Source organism: Ursus arctos, unplaced genomic scaffold (assembly GCF_023065955.2).
Source record: "Ursus arctos isolate Adak ecotype North America unplaced genomic scaffold, UrsArc2.0 scaffold_3, whole genome shotgun sequence".
Classification (NCBI taxonomy): domain Eukaryota; kingdom Metazoa; phylum Chordata; class Mammalia; order Carnivora; family Ursidae; genus Ursus; species Ursus arctos.
The window spans coordinates 5,414,008-5,434,390 of NW_026622985.1; the positions used below are offsets into that span (position 1 = coordinate 5,414,008).

At 54.7% G+C, this 20,383-nt stretch overlaps 1 protein-coding gene across 4 annotated transcripts in view; it reads left to right on the forward strand.

Annotated features, from left to right (window-relative positions):
• GRB10 (growth factor receptor bound protein 10) overlaps positions 1–20,383 on the forward strand; it is a 179,232-nt gene that overhangs the window by 100,394 nt on the left and 58,455 nt on the right. For all 4 annotated transcript variants that reach the window (XM_048213051.2, XM_048213052.2, XM_026501705.4 and 1 more), the window contains 2 exons: positions 10,670–10,865; positions 16,098–16,239. In XM_048213051.2, the coding sequence (XP_048069008.1) occupies positions 10,670–10,865; positions 16,098–16,239 (338 nt within the window). The remainder of the gene's footprint in view (positions 1–10,669; positions 10,866–16,097; positions 16,240–20,383) is intronic.

Genomic DNA, 20,383 nt, shown 5'->3' on the forward strand with positions numbered 1-20,383 from the left:
TCCATCAGCGTGCCGTGGTTCTCTTCGTCCGAGCACACAGACTGTGCCCCGTGCTGCTGTCATCCCGCGCCTGTCCCTGTCCTCTCTTGCAAGATGCTCAGTCCTGGGCAGGATTCCCTCCTCTTGGCTGGAGGTAGCCCCCTTTCCGTGAGGAGCTGGCGCTTGCTTTCTTTGCGATGCCTCCTCTGCTGGTCCCTCCCTCACTCCGCACTGCCCGGGAGCAGGTTCAGTGTCCCCCTCTCCGTGGAGGGACTCATTTTTCCAGAGGTAGTAAAATGTCATCTCCTCCCTTGTTACTTCGTTCCCCAAGCCAGTTGGAGGGACGTGGCAGGGACTCCTGCCTGTTTTGTTAACATCTGCATTTCCAGTACCTGTACCTACGGCAGATACGTAGTTGGTACTCAGTAAATGTTTGTCGAATGAGTGGATTTGACACTTACGGAGTTAAATTCACGGACACAGCGTTAATGTTGAATGGGGTAATACGGACTCTCCAGTGTCTAATTTACCTTTAAAAATTGGCCTTTTTTGAGAGGGCAGTGCTAGTGACGGGTGGACTTTTGGACTGTGACCTGGATTTTTCCTCTTCAAGTCCCGTGTTCTTGGACTAATATTTTTAGGATGGATGGCAAGTGAGAACCTTCCAGGATGACCAGCTGTTTACGTAGTTTCTTGCACCCATCTTCTGCCTGCTTTGTGATGTAATGGAAGAATTAGGGGTCCGGACCTGCAGTCTGGAGAAGAAACACGGTAAATCATGAAAGAGAAAGATGCAGTTATAATTGTTTTTTTGAGTGATATTTTGTGGGTGTGTTTCTGCCCCCCCCCCCCCCATTGTCTTGTAATAGGACAAATAGGAATTGCACTACTGAGTTGCTTTTTTCTGTAACGTGTAGCTGAGGTCCTTGGTCCTTGCAGGACGGGCTGTAACTTCTCCGGAGTAGAAAATCCTTTTCCTGTGCTGTATGTTCCCACGCACAGAACACCACAGTCTTAACAGACTTCGGGGCCGTCTGGGTGCTTCCCTGCAGCCCTGAGGCAGGACGCAGTCCAAGACAGAAGGAACGCTCACGCTCTTGCTGGGCGGCTTGCACTGAACATCGGATGCCAGTTTTTGAATTTCAGTGTCCAGAGTCACTGAGTGAAATGAGTGGCTTCTCTTGTTTGGGGAGGGTGCGGGGGAGGAATGGAATCATTTGACACTTCTCTAAAACATGGATTTAACAAGTGAATCTCACTGGAATCAAAGTCCAATGATAGCGATTAATCATTATCTTAACTTTTGTTGTGTGTTTGCTTTGGTGGTAGAGGTGGTGCTGTCTGGCCCCCAGGATATCTGCCTTCCCTGCGGGGATCTGCCCTGGACTTTGTGGCTTACCTTTCCCCCGAGGATTGAGGTATTCCTGGCATCCCACAGCCCCAGCGGTGAGAAGGAGGAATCTGTGAGGCCGGGGAGACGTCGCCCAGCCTCCTGCCCTGAGAGCCACTGCTGGCAGCATCCTGGGCCCCTTCTGGCCCTGGCCGCCAGCTTCTCTGGGGAGACGCGGGAGGAGCTGTGGGCACAGCTGGGAGGAATCGTGGGTTTCCTGTGTTTCTCTAGGTTCTGTCCACTTGCAGTGGAACATTGCACAAGCCCTCACAAGGTGCAGACCCTATCACAGGATGAATACTGGTGGGGTGGGACACCTCCTCGTTGTGTAGTGCACAGGATTGGTGGAGAAGCATATGTATTTGTACCAAAATCTAGTATTTGTTAGGAAGTGGGGTCCATGTTTAGTGCATCTTAGGAAACAAGCAGCCTGGTCTGGGACCTTGCCAAGCCCGTCTTCCTGAGGTTACCCGGTGAGTCACCCGGAAGCCAGCCCCAGGGGTCCCCGCGTCGCCCCCCAGCCTCTGTGGCCTGGAGATGTCCCAACTCCTGACTAGGTCCTGACACCCATCTCGTAGATGGAATATTTCTCTTCTGGAAGCGACCCTCGACTCCTCTCCACAGCTAGCCCCTGTCCACTGGCTGCCCGGGGACCCACTCTGCATCGGCCCCCAGGAGCCCGTCCCTGTGCTGGCCACCAGGAGTGGTGTCCACACTGTCCCTTCAGCCCCGGTCGTGGAGGAAGCTGCGTGTGAGCGGGCTTACTGGCGCCGTGGGATGGTGGCCTGGGCTGGAGGACTGCCAGACACATGACCATCATGGCAGGCTGGCATGGTCGAGGGCGCCCTTGTCAGAGCAAGCACTTTGACCCTCCTGAAAGAAAGGGGATGGGCGTTCTCACTGGGGCGTTTCCCCCAGCAGCTGTGGGACCTTGACCCCATCGACCATCAGGTTATTTGTCTCACTGCGAAATCGGTGTTATGGCACCTGTCGTTACTTTGCTGATTGAAGTGGTCAGCGATGTGAAATGGGGGGGGGCACGTGATAAGCGCTTGATAATTGCAGTCATTAGTGGTGATAACCACTAATTTGCATCTGGACACACAGCTCAGACGTCAGGCCCCCGGTGAGGCCACCGGGTCACCGTGTGGCACACTGAATTCTTTGGGCCTTGCTTTGCCTAGCCGTGAAGTGTGAAGTTGGCACCTCTTAATCTCTGAGACCCTTCGGAGTTCTTCAGCTTTTCCGGGGGTAGCAGGGAGGTGTTCTGTGTTCGTGCTCGAGCTGTGTGACCACAGATCATTCAGGATCTTCCCGGACACCATCGTGGGGACTGAAGGCGGTGTTCCGTCCTGCCGGGCGCGGGAGCAGGAAGACTGGTGCGCAGTGAGGCACTGGGGACACTGCAGCTTCTATGATGGGAAGGACAGGGAGCAGGTGTGGGGAGACGGGCCGCGAGGGCATAATGTTTTTTCACCGTTTGCTTTCGAGGTTCGAAAGAGCCCGTGAATTTGAACATGTTGGCTACCCAGTCAGTCTTTCGAGTCCTTCCTGGCTGGCTGTGTGTGCACACTGGACGGCGGCTAATGAATCCGGGAGTGGTTCGGTCACACACCAGTTTCTGGTGTCGGGGTTTTGGAATTGTGGGACTCCTCTCTCCTTCCGAGAGGGACTTAGGATTTCAGCAACTCCTTCCTGTAATACAGATTTTTCTCCATCCGTGGCTAACCCGGGTGCCTTCAGGGAACATGCTTTGGGCCTGGGATTGGGCATGCGGGCGTGGAAGTTTGCACAGACCCGCTAAGTGCTGACCAGAGCCCAGCAGCTGCAAGAAGTGTGGGCAGGGCTACTTTTCAAGGGCACATACATGGTTGTAATGCAACACACACACACACACACACACACACACACACACGGATCCTCCAGTTGTTGAAATAACCAGCTAGTTTGATTAGACATTGACCCTGTCAGTTGTGATTGGGGCAGGCGCGTGGTGCGGACAGCACCATTTCCCACAAAGGTTGGACAGCGAAGTTTCTCTTGTAGACGCAGAGAGGTCAGGAGATGTGAGCGCACGGCCGAAGCTGTGTATGTATTTATAGGAATATGCCGGATGGATCCTTCTAGGGTTTCTATTTCCTGCTTCACATCCTGCCTGCCTATAGTAACTCCTGCAATAAAGCTTCGTTGGATGTATTTTTTTAGATGACAGGATTTGAAAGTTGCCTTTGTATTTGGAGCTCTGGTCAGGTATCCGCGGTTAGGTTTTCTGAATATCTGTAACTATCACGAACACGAGTGGAGGCGCACTCTAACTCCAGTCTAACGCTTGATTTTCTTCTGCTGCTTACTGAAGCCCAGCGGTACCGATTAAAAATTAAGTACTTGTGGCGGGACTCAGAGAGTAGAAGATTAATTGGTGTGCAAAAGGTGTGTCAGTAGAATGTTGAGCTCTGTCTGCACGAGGTTTAAATGGCTCAGAGGTTGACAAAACTGGCTTGCTAAGTGAGTGTGGCTTAGGTCTAAAACACCGTTGCAGGCCGGACCTTTCATTCCTGGCCAGATGGAAACGTGTAAGAACGTTGGCCTTTCCGCGTTCGGGACTTCCCAGCCGTAGCATTGTATGCAAAGTAAGCTTCCCTGTCCTCTCTGTGCTGACCCAGCCCTTCTGTACCCCAGATGTGTGGGCTTTCTTCCCACACGAAACATCCTCGGAGACCAGCGGGTGTGTCCTGTGACGCTGTTTAATTCTGACGTGACCTGCTTGGTTCCGTCACGTACTGGAGCAGCCCAGAGAGCGCAGGTAGACGGTTCACTAGTTAGAGTACTAGTTCATTATAACGGACGCAGCTCAGGAATAGTCAGGTGGAAGAGAGGCATTGAGCGACGTACGAGGAAGGCATTTGGGGCTTCCGTGCCGGGCACACCACCTTTCCAGAGCCTGGTGTTGACCTACCTAGAAGCCCTGCAAACCCTGTGGGTTAGCATTTCCTGTATAGGAGCTTCTCCACGTAGGCAGGATGGCTGAAATCATTGGCCCTTGGTGATGAACTCGACCTCCGGCCCCTGGCCCCTCCCCCGAGGTGAGGGAGTGGGGCTGACCCTCCCAACCCTCTAGTCCCACTGTTGGTTCCCCTAGCAACCAGCCCCCATCCCGTGGTTATCTGGTGGCTTCCCCCAAAGCATCTGATTAATATAAACTCAGGTGTTGTTGAAATTGTATAGGGGCGTCTGGGGGGCTCAGTCGGTGAAGCGTCTGCCTTCAGCTCGGGTCATGATCCCAGGGTCCTGGGGTCCAGTGTCCCATCAGGCTCCCTGCTCCGCAGAGAGTCTGTTTCTCCCTCTCCCTCTGCCCCAACCCCCTGCTTACTCACCCAGGCGCTCTCGCGCTCTCTTTCTCTGTCAAATAAATTTAAAAAAAAAAAAAAAAAAGAGGCTTGTAATGAATAACAGAATGTTTCAACACAAAAGGTGATGCTTTGACCTTTATGAGAGCTCCGGAGCTATTTCAGGAACCAAAAAAGACCAAATATTAGAACAAAAGATGCTCCCATTGCTCTTAGGGCTTAGGAAGTTATAAGGATCTTAGGAGCAGTGTGGCAGGATCAAGTCCAAGATATCTATGTCCTATTCTGTCCCAGCCTCACCAGTGCCATCGATTTTTTTTTTCTTTTTTTCCTGCTCATATGTAATAATCTGTCACTGTCTGGGGTTTTAGCATCTTGAGCAAAGCTCCCGGCCCGTCTCACTTAGGAGCCTCCCTTCTGTATGCAGACGGGAAGAAGCAGGCAGACGGTGCATGGTGACAGGTGCTCACATGGTCTGGGAAGAACGGACAGTCCATACATGCACGCTGAGCGCGTCGGGAAAGTAGTGTTTTTGTGAGGTGCCGAATGATTCAGCATCAGTGCCCTCTTCCCTGCCCGGCTGGAGAGGACACTGTGTGGTGCTGCGGGCCCAGCAGGGTGCAGTGAGGAGGCCAGGTGGGGCTAGAAGTCAGAGCCTCGCCTCTAACCCGCGCTGTCCTCCATGCCCGTGGTCAGCTGGTGAGCGCCTGGCCTCCTCCTGGCCTGGCTTATGGAGATGTTCACCCCGAATCATCGAGGAGCCAACGCGAGTTTGTTTCGCTGAGTTTAGATCTATTTTAGAAGTAAAGCAGCCTCCGTTTGCTTGTGGCAGTGAGGCCAGAGGCACATGTGAGTTTGAGATCAGATGAGCTACCCAAATATTTGGGACCAAAGTCAGTGTCCAGTTTGGGCCTGGGTTATTTGAGGAAGCAGAGTACCTATTAATAATGTGATTTACAGCCGTGTTGTCTGACCTACATCTGTGCTGCGGGTCCAGCCGCATGACTCCGTGTGACGGGAAGTTGTTTTCCCTCCCCTTCGTGTGACTTCCAGGGTGCAGCCTTGTGGGAAATACGTTGGTATCAAGTCTGCACTGAATAGACACTCCGTCTTAACACCCGTTTCCAGAAGCATCTGCCTCGTTCGTGCCCCGTGTGTTTGCTTCTCCGCAGAACGGCTCTCACAGGTGTGGGGTGCTGGCGCGGGAAGGCGTGCAGCGTCCCACACACCACGGGACACACAGGACGCGGGTCACTCTAAGTGTTTCTGCACGAACCGAGCATCACCTCAGCAATGTCTTAGTGCCTGCCGTAATATCATAGTGTAGTCCTTTTTTTTTCTTTAAGATTTTATTTATTTATTTGAGAGAGAGGGCAGAGAGAGGGGAGAAGCAGGCTCCTCACTGAGCAGGTTGCCTGATACGGGACTCGATTCCAGGACCCTGGCATCACGTCCTGAGCTGAAGGCAGACGCTTCACCGATGGAGCCACCCAGGCGTCCCAGTGTAGTAAGGTTTAAAAGAATGTGATGGAGAAGTGTCTTCCTTGGAATCAGTCCTTTAAGACCCCTGCTTGGAAGATTCCATTATTAGTCCTTACTGGAATTTAACAGAGTTTAGGGAAAATCAGGAAATCTAAGTGATTCTGTTGTATTTTAAAGATTTTATTTATGTGACAGAGGGAGAGAGAAAGAGAGAGAACAAGCAGGGAGAGCAGCAGGGAGAGGGAGAGGAAGAAGCAGACTCCCCACTGACCAGGGAGCCCAATGCGGGACTTGATCCCAGGACCCTTGGATCATGACCTGAGCCGAAGGCAGGTGCTTAACCGACTGAACCTCCCAGGCGCCCCTCCCCCCAAGTGATTCTGTTATCTAAACAGATGAAATACTAATTGAGCCACAGAAATTTGAAAGTTTGTTCCAGAGTAGGATTTTTTCCCCCAGAGAAGGGTATTTTAGATTCTTTACAAGGTTTTGGTTTTGCTCTAAGAGCTGTGGAAAATACGCAGGTTTGGTCCCTGGCGGTACGGTGGTTGGATTCGATTCATGGAGGTTACAGCCTGCTACCTGAACGTTAGCCGAGTGACCTGGCTTCGTCTAACACCTGCACAATTAAATGTATTCATAGCGAGGAGTTTTATAAATAACCCACCTCAGAAGGGAGGGAAAGCGTGTTGAGGACGCACATTGTATTTGCCCTATGGGGTCTTCATCCTTTACGGTCCTACTGACTCTGAGTCATGTCAGGATTACGTTGCATTCCCGAAAGCATGGTGGCCTGACTGCAGAGAGGGGTGGCCCCAATGGGAGTGACCTGGCTGGCCCCGAGAAGGAGCAGAAGGACAGGACGGAAGACACCATGGGCTGCCTCTGCGCGCGCCGCTAAGGGCTTCTGTAGGGAAAAGATAACACTCCAGTGAAAACCCCCCTGGGGGGTCAACACATTGCATGTTCTCAGAAGAAATCTGTCAGCGAGCCTATTTCCCAGGGAGGAGAGAGTGGAAGCAGTGGCCAGTGTATTCTAATAGCTGGGTTTTCTCCTGATTTTGAGGACGTATAAACGGCAGCTGGGTGAAACCCCACCAGGCCCGTGGCACTCCTTGGCCGGCCTGCTCGTGGCACCCAGCCCCAGCTGGGCCTGACCCGAGGCCACCTCGGGAACTGCCGTGAGCTCTGGGCTTCACTGACTCTTAAATGGTCATTAAGGGAGAAGTATTGGGTTATTCACGGGATGAGTTAGGGCAGCATGGGCTTAATTGTGTTACAGAGCTCAAATCGGGCAACTATTATGTGGCAGCTAAATAGGAGTGTAGGACACATTCTAGGACTTTCCTGAAGCCCCAGACTTATGCACTGCAGTGTGACTTGTACTTGTTCTCAAAGGTGAATACCCCAAGGTCTCAATGAAATATACAGCTAAAGTCCCCTATGTGGTGGCCGGCCCTCTTCTCTTTGTCCCTGTTGAGTGTTGCTTCCTCAGTTTACAGTTGAGGACAGGAGACAAGAGGACAAGGGTGTGTGTGTACCTCTCCCTCCAGGGGTCCAGATTTTCTAAGAGACCCACTCGTCCCACCCATCCCTGCCCCTGAACTCTGAGCAAGACATGCCTGCTGACTCTGGGGTTCTCCTTGTGATAGATTAATTATTGATCACACGGTAATTATGAATTATTAATTCAGCACTTTTGTCCTTCTAGTATCTTGTCACAGGATTAATCTTTGACTCTTCATAACCCAAGTTGAGGCAGCATCTTTCCTCGTCCCACGCAGGCCCCAAGAAATCAGGGCCCTGCTCACAGGTTTCAAATCGGGATGTGGGTCGGTGTCCACACCTCCCACCCCGCCTACTCCACTCAGACAACTCTCACTGGTCTTGGTTCCTGCCATTTCAAAAGCATCGGATCCTCTCTTGTTGGTCTGTCTGTCCGTCCTCCTTAGGACCCAGTGGGATCCATCTAAGGCCTACTGTGTATAATGTCCTGTGTCCAGGCCTTCCTCGGACCCCCCGCCCTGGCACCGTTACCTGGAGGGTCAAGAAGCTGGGGGTCTGTGGCTTTTCTGCCTCTGCCTCAGTCTTCCCACAGCTGTTCTCCACCCACACCCCACCCCCAGCCGACCGCACGCCCTCCCTGGCTGTAGCCACGGGGCCGCCTGCACCCCCAAACCCTCTGCCCCTTTGGCATCCATGCCAGCCATCCTTCCTCAGGCAGGTTTTTGTCATTGTTTTGCTTTTCTCTCTCTTCTTGTGCCCTTTTGCCTAATGAGACAGGGAAGCCGAAGCACAGGCATCCAGGACGTGTGTGTGGATTGGGAGAAGCAGGGAGGGCAAGTTCCGGAAAGGTCTGCGAGCTCGTGCATTGAGCACATACCCGGTGAGGTCGAAGTTGTGTCTGCAAAGATTGTTTTCAGATTTGAGGTTCGCTGCTTCACGCTTGGGTGTGATGGTGGGCGAGGCGCCCCACCCGTGCAGGTCCGTTGCTCGGCTATAAACCAGTTAGTGGTCGCTGGTTTATACTGTGTCGTAAGGTGTCAGTGAAACAGATGTACTAAGTAACATCTGCCTCACGCTTACCAGGCTCTGTTACGGAGCAGGGTAATGACCAGCTTCCTCCTGCCACCCCCCTGCGGGTCGCTCCACCGTGTTCACGGTTCGGGGTTGTGGGGTGACAAGTAGAAAGATGAGCCTCGTGTCCTGGATGTGGAGCCCATAGTAGGAGTGGGGCCAGGGTGGGCAAGTTCCCAGCCGGTGACCCCTCTGCTCTGCCTTCCTGCCGGTAGGGGCTTGGGCCCCTGGCTTGGTGAGGGTTGCTTTTCCTGGGCCCCAAGCCCGTTGTGCTGAGTGGGGGTCACTCACAGGAGCAGGTGGGCCCATGGGTGAGCTGACTTGCCCAGCGCTCCAGTAAGGTGGGTCTCATTCACGTTTGCCATGTTGTGAAAAGTGACAGAGCTGAAAACGCATAGAAGGGGAGCAGTGCTGTTGGGTTGCAGTGGGTTACAAGTGAGAGAAAGTAACTCAGAGTGGCTTCTGCACGCAATTGTGGGGACTATGCCTTACAGAGCTTCTAGCCAGAGTGTGGCCTCGCCTTAGGAGGTTTGCGACCCGAGCCACGCTGGGCTGCTCGGAGCCTGGCTGCCATCTCCAGGCTCTGTGTCTGCCTCCTGCCCCAGCTGCTCCCACATCTCCCAGTGGTGTATAGTCAGGGTTCTACCGAGAAACAGAACGAATGGGACATGCATTTATAGGTATGTGGAGGGGGGTATTGTAAGGAACTGGCTCATGTGATTGTGGAGATGCATTTCCAAAATCTGCAGGGTGGCCAGCAGGCTGGGGACCTGGGGAAGAGTCGCAGTTCAAATCTGGAGGCAGAATTCTTCCCTCCTCAGGGGCTGTAGCCTTTTTCTCTTAAAGGCCTTCAACTGATTGGACAAGGCCCACCCACATTATGGAGGGCGATCTGTCTTACTCAGAGTCTCCTGATTTAAATGTTACTCTCATCTAGATACTTCACAGACGGGTGCCTGGGTGGTGCAGTCAGTGAAGCTTCTGACTTAGTTTCGGCTCAGGTCATGATCTCAGGGTCTTGAAATCAAGCCCCACATCTAGCTCTGTGCTCAGTGGGGAGTCTGACTCTCCCTGCCCCTCCCCACTGTGTGCTCACTCTCTCTGTCTCAAAAAAAAAAAAAAAAACAGAGAAACATCTAGAATCACGTTTGACCTGGCCAAGCGGACACATCAGAGTTCCCAGCACAGCCTCTAGGTCACACCTCCTGTTTTCTCTGCTCCCTCTGGCATTCTCTGTGCTGTCTCCACGTCTGTGTCAGGCCTTCCTCACGAAGACCAGGCTTCCCTGGCTCTCAGGCCAGTCGAGGGCAGAGGAGGGCCCTGGAGGTCAGCAGGTTCACGCTCCCTCAGCCACCACCCATGAGCCCATCGACGTGGCTTGGGCCTCCTGGAGCCCTGAGCAGGCCAGGGCCCCTGTCTGTGTCGGGTGCCATTCTGTTCCTGTGTGTCTGTCTTTCATTTCTAGAATTTCGGGGAAGGGAGATGTCCTGATTCATCTAGTTAGGGCTCAGTGTCCTCCCGGGGTCTGGCCAGCGGAGGCCAGAGCAGCGGGGTCATGCTGTGCGGCCCTGGCTGTGTGTGGCCCATCCACACCGAGGGCATGTGAGTTAGGCAGGGGCTCCAAAGCTGCGTCCTGTCTGTGCAGACCGCGGAAATGCAGCTGGACTGTAGTTACCGAGTTCCCTGTGGAACATCCACAAATACTGAGAAACGCACTACGTCCGCTTCCTTATGGGATGTACACTCTCAGTTATGCTCCTCGGCCTTCACCGAGTTGTGCAAACGGTTGTGAGTTTGGGGGCCTGATCCCTAAGATGCCCGTGTGGCTGTCACCCCTCGCTGCTGCTAAAGTTCTGTTCTGTTCTGTTTTCTCGCTGTTGCCTCTCACGCCCAGAGGATGACGTAGATCTGGAAGCCCTGGTGAACGATGTGAATGCGTCGCTGGAGAGTTTGTACCCGGCCTGTAGCATGCAGTCGGAGACGGTGCCCCTGCTCCAGAACGGCCAGCACGCCCGCAGCCAGCCGCCACCCTCAGGAACAAGGTCCCTGCAGGCGCAGCGTTCCCAGCCTGTGCACATCCTCGCCGTCAGGTGGGACCCGGGGCCTTGAGGGTCTCGTCTCCGAGGGCAGATACACAACCGTGCTCTCTGCTCGTATGGTCATTTTCTCCGTCCAGCTCGGCCCCATGGGCTTGGACTTGGTATCAGGTTCAGTTCTGACAACGTCCCCTGAGCCCCTGCTCGGTGCCAGGGGGAGGGAAATCATCGTAAGAGAATGCTCTGGAAAGAATGAAGGAATGACCAAGTGGTCTGTTGAGGGCTCTAGGGCCTTACTGCCCAGACTCCCCCAGGGATTCACTGGAGGAGGAGACACAGCCTCTGGAAGTTCCGGGCCTGGCAGGAGGGGCTTCAGGGAAGCGGAGGAGGGTTCCTTGCAGGTGGCATATCTCTGATTTGGGTGTCGAGGGGTGAGTAGGAGCTGGGGGGAGTGGTGGGAAAAGAGATTTCGTGAGCAGAAGAGGTGATCACCATTGTCGCAAGTGGCAAGATTTCCGTCCTTTTCATGGCGCAGTGATACTCCATTGTACGTACTGCGTTTATCCATTCATCCACTGATGGGCGACACAGACAGCATGCTAAGTAACTAAGCTGGCCGCAGAAGGGCAGGTGCCATGTGATTGCACGCAGGGATGCATCTGAGGTAGTCACACTCCTAGAAGCAGAGAGTGGGAATGGTAGAGGCCAGGGGCTGGGGGGGGGGGGGGTCGGGAGATAGGCGACAAAGCATCCGAAGTGTCGTTTCTACAAGATGAGCAAGTCCTAGGGATCTCCCGCAGCACAGAGCCCACACATCCCAATAGTTGGTGTAGACCGAGAACTTGCTGAGAGGGATGAGCTTCAAGGATCGCAACAGATAGTGGGGAGGGGCCGTTGGCAGGTTGTGGGTATGTCTGGCAAGCGAGACTGGTGATGGGTCATACGTGTGCGAATGTCACACCCTGTCACACACATTCCCGCGTATCACACCTCAGCGGAAGGGGTAAACAAAAGATCCCGATGGGGCCACATCCCGAAGGCCTTTGTGAACCATTGGAGGGGAGACTCGGGGAAGAATTGGAAGAGGCGAGTGAGGACATTGGGTTTGGGTTTTGGCAGATGGTTCTGGCAGCCTGGTGTCGGGGTGGGGGTTGCGGGCAGGGCACGGACGACTTGGAGGCTGTTTCAGGGACCAGCCTAGAGACCGTGGTGTTCTGACCCGATAAAGAGGGGGGCAGACAGGAGTTGTCTGCACCTGAATTTTGAAGGGGGAGGGATGGAGAGTTGAGTGTGCCTCTGCCCTGTCTCGAGTGCCCGGGAGGTGAGCGGACAGGTGCTGAAGGCATCATGGGCCTTCTTGGGGGAGAGGTTTGTGAAATCAAGCTGAGAAGCTCTCCGAGGCTACTGCCCGGTCCCGGTGGGCCCTGGAGGTTTTCAGGTGAGGCTGGAGGTGTGGGGAGGGGGCGAGGGACTGAGGCCTCCCTGCCTCCCTGGCCTTTCTAGTGTGAGGCTTGTGGTGCCCTCCGTTTTGGGCCTCGGTCAGGCTGGAGTGCCCGTGGCTGCTCCTTCCTCAGCACTGCATCTTCTGGGGAATCTTGCTTCCTTTCCTTGTGAGGGGGGTGGGGCCCTCTCTGCTTCCAGAAACTTCTGTGAGGCTCTTTCTGGTCTGACATCCCCGGCATTGTGCAGACAGGTGACTCTCTTGCCCAAGGTAGCCTGCTCTGTCTCGGGACGGCAGAGTAGGCACAGAGCTGTCTGGAGCGTGGTCAGCTGCCTCTCGGCTCCTGGCGCTTCCCTCCCTCCCCCTCCTGGTGTTTACGTCCTACTCTGCTTTCCAGAGCATCACCCCTGTGTTCTTGGCCTCTGCGGAGCTCAGTCTGGAAGGAGATGCTCTTTCCTCCTGGGCGTTTCTCTGGGTCTGGGGTCTGTCAGTCATGTGTTCATGGAAGCCTTGAGTGGGAGGCCCCTGGGAAGATGGGGTCACAGCGGCCGTACCCGAAGTGGAGTCAGGGCAGAGGATGGACCAGAAGGCCTGGGCTGGTGAGTTGCCTGGAGCCCTTGAGCCTAAAGTTTGGGCCAGCTTTAGCCCTGTGCCCTGGGGCTACCTGTACTAAGTCCCACGGAGGGTGCATGGGGCAGGCGTGCACCACAGGACAGCAGACACTCTCCCTGCTGCAGAGGGGACGCTGGGCCTCAGGCCTCGCCTCTTCTCCCTTCTCTCACATAAGTAGTATTGTTTCTTACCTTCAAGTGCATTTAAAGAATGGGGTGACCAATATCGGATACCCAAAGATTGATTTTGTAAGCGAGCACTTCCCGTGTGTGCTGAGCACTTCCTATGTATAGTCTGTTGAATCCTCATTTGTTAGCTGGTACGATGGCCATCGTGGCCCTCGAGGTGGGTGGTGTGGTGGCCCTGGGGGTAGTGACTGGCCCACACCTGGTGAGTGGGAAGTGCAGATGCTAACCCGGCCTGAAGGGCCCCAAGGAGCCCAAGACCCACTGGGCCTGGTACTGTGTGTGAGACCCATGGAGTGGGGTGTGGAGTGCCAACGGAGATAGGTGCAGAGCAGAAGCTGGGGAAGGCAGAGGAGGCTTTCTGGAAGAGGCTACCACTGGGCCCTCCGATCCTGAGGGAATGGGCTGCAGGGACAGTGGAGGGCAGCAGACGTGTTCCAGCTGGGCAGACTGCAGAGCATGGGCCTGCCATTCTCCTCCCCATCCCTGACTTCCGACATCCCTGCATCTTCGTTGCCTTTTCACGTCTCAGTTGGTGATTGTGGAGGGACGCAGCCTCCAAACTGTGCCTGTCTCCAGCTCCGTGTAATGACCCTTAGTTTTGCTTCGGATGGTACTTGTGAACTGCTATAAAGTCGATGTGGGACTCTTTTTTTCCTTTTGAGTTTTAAGAGTAATTTATTGACGTAAAACCCACATAACATAAAATTAACCACTTACAGTGTACAATTGAGGCATTTTTAGTACTCTCCCAGGGTTATAGTCCCACCACCTCCACCCAGTTCCAGAAGTTTCCCACCCCCCCAGAGGAAAACCCGCTACCCATTCCGCAGTGTCTCCACGCTGCTGCTTCCCATGGCCCCTGGCAGCCACCCAGCTGCATGTCTGTGGCTGTGGCTTTACCTGTTCTGGCTGTATCAGCGGAAGGGAATCCTTGTTCACTTAGCATAATGTCTGGTTTTTTTTAAATAAGGACTTAGTTTTGAAAGATGAGTTTTAGGTTCATTGCACACTTGAGAGAAGTTTCGGAGCATTTCCCATACTCCCTGTGCACACATGCACGGCCTCCTGCACTATCCACACCCCCCACCACGTGGTACATTTGGTACGGTTGCCGAGCCTGCATGGATGTGGTCAGCACCCAGAGTCTGCTGTCGGTGTCGAACCCACGCTGTGGGTGTGGACAAATACGTAATGACACGAATCCATCCTTACACTAGGACCTCAGAATGTTGGCATCTTGTATATAATAAAGCTCTTGTGCTTCAGGGTGGACACTGGCTAGTGGTCTGGGGCTGGAATATACTCAGCAGGCCTGGCCGCATCTCCTGCTCTCTGGCTCTGTGGGACAAGGGACACTTTGCCACGACAGAGGCTGGTATGGGAAGAGTGGGCTTTCTTAATAGCTCACATCCGCTTTCTGTGTATGTGTCGAGCCGCTAGAGAAGAGCCATCCCACACCACAGCACGGACCTCCTTCCTGCCGTGGGAGCAGGCGTGCCGTAGGTGGGCGCGTCCTGGTCCCCGGGGAATGGCCAGGCAGGCCCCGGCAGCGTCAGAATCAGTCGGTAAACAGAGAACCTGGAAAATGATCATGGTGTATTTTTCTAGTGGCTAAACTCCCAGGAAAGCAGATGGATCCTTCATGTAGTTGAACTGTCAAAGGAGTTCAGAAATTCTTGGAAGACACAGCCAACGCAAGGGCTTCTGAGGCATAGTGTCAGCAGGGACCGGGAACGCTGAGCGCCGGCTCAGCCTGTGCTCCGTTCCTGCGGGTAGACGTCCAGACACTGGGCCGCCGTGGTGCCCTCCGCTCCCAGGAGAGCCTGGCAGTGTGGGCAGGAAGCCACCAGCACAGCCCTGGGGACAGGAAGCAGAGGGGCGCTTTGCAGTTGGCTCTGCTTTGACTTTGAACTTGATTCTTCTGCTGTTTTCATAATTGCATTGGATTCATCTCACTGTGTGTGTTTGGCTTAGTTGTAGGACAAGTGGGCTTTGCATTCTTGGGAGGAAGTGCCTGAGAGTGGGCAGCGTGGCGCACGCTCTGCGCTGTGAAGTGGGGTGCTGAGGGCTGCTTCTGGGGAGACGCAAACACGGGCTCTTGTGCTCTGGGGAGGGTAGCGGCACGGAGCACTGAGTGCGCGCTCATGGTCAACAGCCTTGCTGTATAAACAGGCACACGCGTTCCACAAGGCAGATGAGGACACACAAAGCTCTTCCAGGGCTTGATGTGTTTGGAGAAGTGTTCACTTCAAGGGCCTTGGGAATCGTGATTCTCCTGAAAATGCTCTTACTCACAAAACCTCTTCACACGTCGGTGTTCATCAACGAAACCGATGAGGTGCTTGGAGAGAACGCCTGGAACAGGCCTGTGTTTGTGATGTGAGTTTGTGATGTGAGTGCCCTCAGATGTTTAATGAGTGAGGGAACCTGGACCCTTTGAGTCTGAGAACGGCAGCTTTCAAAGAAACAAAAGAAAACAAAACACCAAGACTTGGTCCTGGTACCATACACGTAACATGAAACCGAGCATCTCAGCTGTGGAGTGAACCGGTGCCTGGTGTCTCATATACGGTGTTGTGTGTGCCTCTGGGATTGCTCATCTCGTGGAAGCGAAACTACCCCTGACCAGAAGCTCCCCGCTCCCCTCACCCCGGTCCCCAGCAGTGTCCATTGTCCTAGCTAGGAGCTCGGCGATCCCAGGTGCCTCACAGAGGTGGAATCATACATGTGCCTTTGTGACTGGCTTATGTCACCTAGCACCGTGTCCTCAAGCGTCGCCCCGGCTGTAGCGTGTATCAGAATTCCCTTCCTCGGGTGGCCGAATCGTGTCCCCTTGTGTGGCTGGACCACGTTTGTGTGTCCGTTCATGCATCCGTGCACACTTGGGTTTGACTGTTGTGACAAGTCCTGCTGTGACCCTGGGAACCAGGTACCGGTTTGAGCCCCTCTTTAGTTTTGGGGGGCACATCCCCAGACGTGGGATTGCTGGATGGCGTCGGGGAGCGACAGCAAACTTTTAATGAGCAGTTGTGTCTCTCCTCCCAGACGCCTGCAGGAAGAAGACCAGCAGCTCCGAACCTCGTCTCTGCCGGCCATCCCCAACCCTTTCCCCGAGCTCTGCGGCCCCGGGAGCCCACCAGTGCTGACGCGGGGCTCCTTACCTCCAAGCCAGGCAGCTGCGAAGCAGGTGAGCACGCGCCCCTGGTTCAAGCGCCAGGCCGCCGGGCTGTGGGGTCAGGACGGACGCACTGGCTCATTCCTTTGGGAAGAAGGGAGGGAAAGTGGGGGATCTTTTCTCTTGCTACTGTCCTTTAACTTTATGAAACTTTTTGATTTATTGGCCAGAATTCCATTTAAATCAGGGATGTTATCAATGTGTTTCAGAAAGCGTCCCATAAAAATGATAAAAAATAACAATTTGGTGCTTAAAGATGAATGTTAGTTCTCTGACAAAACGCCCCCCACCCCATGGTCTCCACGGGCAGGGATCTCTGGGTGGACGAGGTTTGCTCAGGCACCTGAACTTCGGTCTGGAATAGGATCTGTGCAAGGCAGAGAAACTTGACCCAGAAGACAGCAGCCACCTGTTTAAACTAAGAGTTTCTCCCTTAAAAGGAGGACTGTGAGCAGGATATTGTAGAGCCGTTGTCCTCCGGGAGGAAACTGGGCCTCAGAGAGTGTCGGAAACTTAGCCAAGCTCCAGTCGTCAGTAATCAGCTCGTCAGAGAAACAGGCTGGCGGCTCCGTCCCTCCAGGCCGGCGTGGCCGGGGCCACAGTGGGTCGCAGGCTGGGCAGGGAGACCCAGTCATGCTGCGGTGTGGGCGGGGGTGGCATAAATATGATGATGATGCCAGGAACATCTTCTGACGCTCACGGAGCGGTCTCTAGAGTTCAGTCACTGTTCTATGAAGTTTCCATGTTTTATTTATTTATTTGTTCATTTATTCCTCAAAACACCCCGAAGAGTTAAGGTACACATGTCGTCTCTGTTCCCCAGTTGGGAAGCTGAAGCCCAGCTGTAAGTGGTGAGGCCTGGCGGGACCCCAGAGTGAGCGGCGGGCCTGTCAGACCTGACATTAGGATCCAGAGTCTCTGATTTCAGCCATTAAACTAGTGTTTTCTGGGATCCTGATGGTCTTTATTTTCAACAAGTGTATTTCAGAACTTTCTTCGCCTTTTCTGCTGGAATCCCTCTTTTCTCTTCCCTCTGTACTTTGCTGTCCTCAAGTGTGACAGGCCACCGTTCCCTTTCCTCTGCACCCCCACCCCACGCCCTGCCCGCTGACCTTCAGGAGGGAGGCCCAGCCTCTCGCCCTGTCAGCCCCTGAGCTGCGCTGCTCCCATTCTGACCTCATGCCCCCAGGGCAGGCTGCGTGGTCCGCCATCAACACTCACAAGGTGAGGTAAGCGTCCCTGTCCGGCGCCAGCCCTGGCTGCATATGGCTCTTTGTCACATGCCTGCGGGACGTCTGGGATGGCTGCCTCCCTGGTGACCTTCTGCTTCAAATAAGGGTCTAGACAGGCTGTCTGTGGATTGGTCACTGAGCTTGTTTACAGCCATACCCATCCTAAAATAAGACCAGGAAAATTTTATCTGGCTCTCGCCGCGGTTGGCAGGAAAGCGGGCCTCCACCCCCACGGGCTGTCCAAGTCTGTAAGCAGAATCCGGAAACTCAGGAATTTTGCCTCTGTTTTGCTTGGGATCAGAGTGTCTGTGCTGGCGTCTGCCTTCCTGTGGCCCCGGCGGGTGCAGGAAGGATGCCTCGCGCTGAGCCGTGCTGGTGCAGAGCTCATGGTCCTCATCTGACAGGTTTTGCCCCATGAGAGGGCGCCGCTCCTCCATGCCTGGCTCTGACCTCTGATCTTGGGAGCCATGTGTCCTTGACGCTGCTGTCCATGGCTGCCGCCCAGCCTGTGATGGCGTGGTTGCCGAAGGACTCTTCTCCCCACTTCCCTGCTGTCCTGTCTCCTTTCACGCCAAGTCCGCGGGAGCAGCTGGATCCGTGTCCAGGCAGGTTCTCCCGAGCTGGTAAACCGTGCTCCGTGGAGGTCCTAGCGACGCCTCGTTCACTGGACAGCATGCGGTCGGCGTGGGAAAAGAAGAGAGCCTCTTACCTCTCTGGAAGGAAGCTCGCTCGGGACAGCGAGCCCCTCAGAAGAAGCCTCTTTCTGTCCACAAGTCCAAAGGGGTGGCAGGAGCAGAGGGAGGCCTGACCAGCCATGTGCAGGGACCCCATTCCTGCCTGAGACACTGCATGCCCTACCGTGTGCTTCCCAGACCCCCTCGCAGACAGGCCAGCAGCCTTCCTTCCAGATCCCTGGGTGTCCTTCTTTGGTGACCCTTGTTGGTGGCTGCTGTGGTGTCCGTGCACCCCAGCTCCGGGGAGCTGTGGCCTTGATGTGGGCCGGGTGCTGCCTGCTGCACAGGCCTCCTGCTCAGCACGGTGCACCGCCTCCCCCCAGGAGGACACCCATGTGGCTGGACAGCCAGCTGAGGGCAGCAGGTGCACAGATGAGGTCGTAGGCTCGTGGGCCTGTCATTCTGTCAGTTGTCCAGCGTGGCTTCTCTGTGGATGTGTGAGCTTCTGGCTGGCCGTCGGGAAGGATCGGGAACCCCCTGTGGCCGCCCCACATCCTCCCCCCAGGGCGTCCGCAGGGTGCAGATGCCCCTAGTCAGGCTGGGGAAGTTCTCCCACGCCGACCACCCCATGGCCGGTCCTTGACTGAGCCAGCCCGAGTCTGCATAGCTGGAGCAATGTGGGCTGCGTGTGTATGCCCCCCCCGAGAGTTCATGTGGCAGCCCCACCCTGACAGGGATGGTGTAGGAGGTGGGGCCTTCAGCAGGTTTAGATGAAATGGTAGAGTGGGGCCCCCATGTGGGATCAGTGCCCTGAAGGGAGGAAGGAGCAGTGCTGCTCTCTGCAGTGGGCGGGCGTCCAGGAGTCAGGAAGGGGCTCTTGGCAGAACCCGACCCTGCCAGCACCCTGATCTCAGACTCTCGGCCTCCGGAGCTGTGAGCAGCACCTGCTGTTTGAGCCCCCACCTGTGGTGCTGCGTTATGGGCCTGAGCTCACGGAGAACGGAGAGTAGCGTCCTGGCTCCCCGCACCGGAAGCTTTAACCATGTGAAAGTGAGCGGCCCCTGCCTGGGTTTGAAATCACTGAGTGGACAGGAGCTGCTGACAGCCCACCGGTCCTTTCTGCCAGGCTCTGCTTCCCTGTCCCCTAGATCTGGGGTCCTGACTCTGCTGCCCCCTTGTCCGTCCCTGGGTCTCATCATAAAGGGGTGGAGCTATGGTACCCCCCACCCCCGCACCCCTGCCGTGATCCCAGAGAAGCAGCATCGGACTGGTGACCCGGTCCCACCCTGGTTCCATACCAGCCTGGCTGTGTGGCACCTGCCCTGCACCTGCTCCCAGACTGGACCAGCATGAGCCTGGGGGAAAACTGTTGAGTCTGCAGCCTGGCAGGTGGACCCTGATAGGAGTCGCTGGGAATGTCATGCACACCTGCAGCCCGTGAACCCAGTGCACCTCCGAAGCCCAGTGACAGCGGCATCTGTGCTTCCCATGGGGTCTCTCAGGCTTGCGGGGGTTTCAGTCTTGTGAGGACTTCGAGGGGTTGCCTTAGACTCAAGCTTCTCAGGTGTTCTTATTTTATTTTGTTACATGAATTTGAAAGCAACAGCATTTGGTGGTTTGTTAATATTTTAGATTTTATTTATTTATTTGAGATAGAGGGAGGGGAAGAGAGAGAGAGAAAGTGTGAGCACAGAGGGATGAGTGAGAAGCAGACTCCCCCCTGAGCAGGGAGCCCGACACAGGACTCGATCCCAGGACCCCGGGATCATGACCTGAACTGAAGGCAGACACTTCACCGACTGGGCCACCTGGGCACTCCTGCTTGTTAATATTTTAAATTAGAGTCTGCTCATTGGCATTGAGCTTTGTGGCTTTTCCAGTAACCAGAGCACACGCGGACCTCTTTATCCGTGTTCGGTAATACACAGGCGGGAAGCGTGGTTTGTGTTGGGAGAAACACCCCCTCTGCCCCATGAGAGTCTTGAACTGGTGGCTGCCGGAGTCTTCCCGGCTTCTTATAAACCGGTGACTGACTCATACCTGAAGGTACAGCTTCGGTGAAGGACATCATTCTGTCGTTTATGGAATGACAAGTAACTTATCTGAGTGACTTAATGAAGTTGTTTAATGACCTCTCATCACATAGTTACCAGAAATGGAGATGCCCGTGAACTTCTTTGAGCGATAACATTCTTTCCCCTAGAGGGTCATGAAATTAAATTAGTATCAGAGAGTGAATTTTTGTGGTAA